The sequence below is a fragment of the Lactuca saligna genome, chromosome 3 (genome assembly GCF_052625555.1).
Source record: "Lactuca saligna cultivar CGN05327 chromosome 3, ASM5262555v1, whole genome shotgun sequence".
NCBI classification, from domain to species: Eukaryota; Viridiplantae; Streptophyta; class Magnoliopsida; order Asterales; family Asteraceae; genus Lactuca; species Lactuca saligna.
In genome coordinates, this window is record NC_136419.1 from 23,586,012 (window position 1) to 23,592,011 (window position 6,000).

General features: G+C 37.4%; 1 protein-coding gene across 2 annotated transcripts; it reads left to right on the plus strand.

Annotated features, from left to right (window-relative positions):
* The first annotated feature begins 3,637 nt into the window (after nt 1–3,637).
* Nucleotides 3,638–5,762, plus strand: LOC145034790 (serine/arginine-rich splicing factor RSZ22A-like). Of its 2 annotated transcripts, none has more exons than XM_078983301.1 (6): nt 3,638–3,763; nt 4,505–4,608; nt 4,721–4,809; nt 4,941–5,193; nt 5,281–5,397; nt 5,479–5,762. In XM_078983301.1, exons 2-6 carry the CDS (start codon nt 4,520–4,522, stop codon nt 5,513–5,515), a joined length of 585 nt encoding a protein of 194 aa, XP_078839427.1. In that variant the 5' UTR covers nt 3,638–3,763; nt 4,505–4,519; the 3' UTR covers nt 5,516–5,762. The 2 variants fall into 2 exon arrangements, with proteins under 2 accessions (XP_078839427.1, XP_078839428.1); XM_078983302.1 differs by having other exon boundaries at nt 3,708–3,853.
* The last annotated feature ends 238 nt before the right edge of the window (nt 5,763–6,000 follow it).

Sequence of the window (6,000 nt, forward strand, 5' to 3'; positions counted from 1 at the left end):
GAGATGTGATTGGTGTTCTATTGATTGAAGATGGCATCTTACAAGTTCTATTTGTAGAAGTTTAATTGTTCGAATGATTTCACTTTGTGGAAGGTGAAGATGAAGGCTCCTCTAGTTTAATAAGGATGTGCAGTGACATTAGAATGAGAAGAAAAAGTGCCAAAAGACATGGTGGATGAAAATAAGGTGTATATTCTAGAAAGAGCGCATAGCGCTATATTGTTGAGTTTGACATACGAAGTACTGAGAGAGGTCATGGATCAAATGAGGGCATTTGGGCTTTGGGAGAAATTGTGTGACAAGTACTCGAATAATTTATTGATGAATAGGTTGTATCAGAAGAAACATTTGTATACTATTAGGATGTCGTAAAACATCAAAGTGAAGGATCATCTGGATAACTTTAATATGATCATCTTGGACTTACAAGGTGTAAATGTAATGATTGAAGATAAAGATCAAACATTTATTCTCTTATGTTCTCTGTCAAATTCTTATGAGAATTTTGTTGATATCATGTTGTATGGTAGGACAACGATCATTATGAATGATATCAATGATTCTTTGATGTCAAATGAACTAAAAATAACAATTTCAACTAGAGAAGAAGTTTCTAGTTCCGGTTTGTTCGCAGGCAGAAGAAGAACATCAGATAGAGGTGGGGGTAACAAAGGGAAATCAAGTTCTGAATCTAAAGCCAACATTAAATGTTATAACTACAATGAAAAGGGGTAATTCAAAAGAGATTACCCATTACTAAAGAAAGGGAATAATGGTGTTGAACCAAGCAACAATGGTGTTGTTGTGGTTCAAGGAAATTCTGATGAAGGGGATGATGGTGAACTTTTGACAGTATGTACATTTAATTCTATTGATGCTTGGAACCCGAAATCTAGAGCATCTTATCATATGTTATACAATGATGACTAGTTCGACTCCTTCAAAGAATGAAATGACGCAGTTAAGATGGGCGATGATTAGGTGAGCAGTATCAAGGGTAATGACACAATATAGATCAATATGCACAATGATACGATCAAGAAACTAAATTATTGGTTTTTCCCTGAGATTTGAAAGAATTTGATTTCTTTTGGCACTTTGGCGAAAGATGGATTGAAGTATTCCAGAGAGGGTGACTAGTTAAGAGTGTCCAAGGGTGCTATTGTGGATATAAAGGGAAGAATGAATCCTCATGGGATTTGTATTCTAGATGGTTGTACGGTTAGGGGAACGGTAATTGTATCCCAATCCTTGGATCAATATGATGATGAAAGGAGGTTTTGGCATCATAAGTTGGGGCATGTGAAGGAGAAGGGGTTGTTTGGTGGAGATAAAACTGGAAATGCTAAACCTAATGAAGCTTGTGTTCATGAGATACAAAGCATGGTGAAGTTTAGTTTGGTTTAACACTCAAGCAAGGAGATTCTCGAGTGCGTTCACTCAAATCTATGGGGTCCCTCTCATGTGAAGTCTCATAGTGGATGTCAATACTTTGTGACTTTTATTGATGATTACTCAAGGAAGACCTGGGTGTACTTTCTGAAGACAAATGAAAAATATGAAGTGTTTGCGCAGTTAAAAGAGTGGAAGATGGCGGTTGAGAAATAAAGTGAGATCTATGTAAATTCACTTAGAAACGGAAAATGGGTTGGAGTTCTACAAGGCTTCGTTTGACAACTTCTGCAAAACAGAAGGTACAGTGAGGCATCATATTATACAGCGAACACCACAACAAAGCGGAGTGGTGGAACAGATGAACCAAGCACTAGTGGAGCATGCTCAGTGCATGTGATTATATGTTGATTTATAAAAGCAATTATGGGCACAAGCAGTCAATACCACTTGTTATCTAGCGAATAGATCTCTATCAACTTCAATTGATTGTAAGACTCCTCAAGAGGTGTGGTCTAGAAAACTCTCTGAGAATTCTAGTTTATGAATGTTTTGATGCCCTGCTTATGCTCATGAGAATGATGGTAAAATGGAGCTAAGGTGGAGGTGGTACAAGTGTTGTGGGGGATGATTATGGTACTATCCAGAAGGTGGGGCTTGAATCAGGAATACCACATAGTTTTGTGATAAATGTGGAACAACAGGGTAACATGGATCAATATAGGCATGAGGCATCCCTTGATCAACCCAAGGAATAAGTTTCTGGTGATGTTGATGCCAGGAATGACAACTTGAAGAAGCTTCTAGAGAATGAGCTTGTGATTAACAATTTAGGAGCTAAAAAGAAGATAACAGCGATGGAGATTTGGAGTTATAGAAGAGCAGGATGGTGTTATATATTTCTCACTACATTGAGAAAGTCTTGTTGTCATTTTATCATGATTATTCCAAATGTGTTGGCAATTCTTTGGCGGTCCGAGGCAATCGGGGGAAAGTTCATTGGGAAGAAGTCAACTAGATTTTGCGACACTGGAAGGGAACGCTTGATTTTTGTCTGGTGTATGGTGCAAATGCACGACATATGGAGTTGGTTGGATTGATAGACTTGGACCATGGAAGTGATCTAGAGATAAGAAGATCATTCGTGGTTAGTCTTGTTCAAAGTCTTCTTTTAAAGGTGGAGAAACCTATCATGTTCTATATCAGGTTATGTATTTAAAAGTCTGATGACAAGGAGAATCCAAAAGACATGGTGACAAGGATGTTCCTATAGAGAAGTTCAAGATTTTCTTGGAGTTTGTTGATTTTTGCAGGAGGTAAGCCCCTACGGGGCTTGATGGCAGGAAGGGAAAGGAAGTTCTTGTTTAAGGTGGAATTCAGAGGATGCTCAAGTCAAGGTGGAGACTGTTAAATGTGACCTGAGCATTTGGAACATTCTTATGCGGCATTTGTAGAGTGGAAATCAAAATTATGAACTTTGAGAGGCGCACGGAGGCAGTGACACACTGATCGAAAGAGTGAGTGAGAGTGTTTAAGAGGTGTGGACTATAATAATAATAATAAACATTTTTGAATTAAGCATTTATTATAGGGATGAGCATCGTAACCGGGTACACGTTTTCGGAACTGTAACTGCCTCAGAACTGCTGGTTCCAGAACCAAAACTCCTTTAAGTGGTTCCGGTTCCGGTTCCTAAAGTTATGGAACTGCCTTAAGCGGTTCCGGTTCTAGTTTTTATTTTTTTTCAAAACCGCTACCTGCCGGAACCGATATATATATATATATATATATATATATATATATATATATATATATATATATATATATATATATATATATATAGACACACACACACACAAACATACACTCATTTTTTTGTACACGATCAACAAATATAAAATAAACAAAGTATCTACTTTAAAGACTTAATATTGCCAAAGCATCTTTTTATAGTTTGATATTAAAAAAAATGTGTATAGTATTATTTTGACCGATTTAGAATATATTTGTCTAATTTTATTTGTAATTTGTTCAAATTGATATGATTTAGACCGAATTAAATTGCAGTTTTTATTAACAAAAGTAAACAAATATTGTTGTAACTGGATTATCCGGTCTTCGAAGGCGGTTCCGGTACTTGTTCCAAAAATTTAAAAACCGCTTAAACCGATCTAATTCTGATTTTAACTTTCTAAGAACCGACCAATTCCGGTTCCGGATTCTTGCAAAACGAGGCTCCTCCCAAGTTTATTATATAGACATAAACGAGAGAGGGTTGCGAAGTCTTTCCCGAACAGCTCCGTTAACACCATATATTATTTTTCTCCAAACCTTGTTCTCACGGCCTCCTACTCCATTTTAGGGTTTTGAGGTAATATCGCTCATATCTGCCTTTGTTCTCCGTTATTTATCATAAACATACTTTGATAGTCAGTTTTCTTGTTGTAATTGGCTTCGGAAGGTAAACCCTAGTTCTTTTGTAACCTATTTCCAAAAGTTCATGTTCGTAGCTCCTTCATCCTTTTCATATATTCTATAGTAGCATACGCTTTGTTATCTGGGACTCCTGATGTCGCTAAACTGTATTTTTCTGTACCATTTGTTGATTAGATGAGTTTTAGTAGTAGATTTTGATAATTTTACTTCTTAGATCTGTCAGAACATAGACGTGTAAGTTACGACTCCCACGAGACCTAAGGCTATAACTTCAGGTGTTCGATGATGGGTTTGGTAAACGTTAGTACACAATCCAGTTTGGTTTGCTGGTAATAGGGTTTTACTTTTCCTTCTTTGTCAAATAGGCCTCATTTAACTTGCAAATTGATAAGAATTGTAATTTTTTTTTGAGAAAGAATTAGAGCTAGGTTAAACTTCATACCAATTGCCATGAGTAGAAAACTTGGGGTTTTAATCAGAGAGTAACCAACTGCAGTTACATGTTCTTTGCGCAAAAGAGGTTTTCTTTAACATTAAAGTATAGGCTGAACTATGGTTTTTTTTTTGGTATCCTTTCATTTGGGATGACATAATATGGCTGTGTGTATTCTTAACCATGGTACAAAATGTAAGATTGTGTATACACCCAATGATCTGTATTTGTTGATCTTGACAGGTAAAATTATCAAAGATGTCACGTGTCTATGTTGGTAATCTGGACCCAAGGGTTAATGAAAGAGAAATCGAGGATGAATTCCGCACTTTTGGTGTCATTCGTAGGTAAGAGAGAGAAATAAGTCCTTGAATTCCTTCGGGTTAAGCTGTTATGATTTATGACTATATGATTAAAGTTTCATTTCATTTTAATCTGCCATTGTTGATAAATGTGCAGCGTGTGGGTTGCAAGAAGGCCTCCAGGCTATGCTTTTGTTGATTTTGATGACAAAAGAGATGCTCAGGATGCCATCCGTGAACTTGATGGTATGTCATATGTGTACAAATATACAAATTACAATTCATATTCCATTTTTTTTTTTTTAAATTGCTGTATTTATACATTTTCATGTTCCTCTTTTGCATTCTCACATCTCATCTATTATTCACTCAACCAGGTAAGAACGGTTGGAGAGTAGAGATGTCTCATAACTCCAGAGGAGGTGGTGGCGGCGGTGGCGGCGGTCGTGGTGGAGGTCGTGGTCGCTCCGGTGGTTCTGATCTGAAATGCTATGAATGTGGTGAACCTGGTCATTTTGCTCGTGAGTGCCGTGGTGGCGGCGGCGGCGGTGGTGGTGGAGGTAGACGCCGCAGCCGGAGCCGCAGCCGCAGCCCTGCTAGATACCGCCGGAGCCCTAGCTATGGTCGCAGGTGAATAGATTGTAATTATTATTATTATTATTATTATTATTATGAAAGTTGATGTTTTTTGGATTAATTAAAATATTTTTGGAACAGGAGTTACAGTCCGCGTGGGCGGTCACCGCCACGCCGGAGTTTGTCACCGCCTCGTAAGGCAAACTACAGCAGGTCACCACCGTATCGTGGACGTGATGAAGTGCCATACACAAACGGGTGAAGTTCTTTTTATATAAATTTTTAGTATTTTTGTTTTTTTTGAATATTTTTTTTAATGTCATTTGTATATGGTTTCAGAAATGGGCTTAAGGATAGGCGTCGTAGCAGGAGCTGATTGTTATGTTAAGGGAGGACTCTGAGGAGATGAAACAAGTTGTTTGAACTGCAAGTAGTGTGGAAGTGGATGAATTTGTTATCTGTGACTGTGACTGTGACTATGACTGTGTTTTCATCTTTCTAAATTCTAAGGTTCTTAACTTTTCAAAGTATCAGAGTTTATTTTGTTTGCTTCTTAATAGACACAGAATGTGTATGTCAGGGATAGAAAGAAACAGTGCTAAAGTAATATGCTTGTTTTTGTGTGTCGAGGTGTTTATGCTTCTACTACTACTTCGCTTCTCTGCCCTGGGATCATCATTTGTGGGTCCCAGCTTACCAAATTAGTCCTGTTTTTGTTAACGGCTTCATAGAAAGGTACTTTGATCTGTTCTTGAAATATAGGGAAAATGACTTCCTAAGGTAATTAACTTTTCGGTATGTTCACATCTGGGTAATTATCTTTTTTTCGTACACATTTAGGTAACAAACTTATTGGAAGTG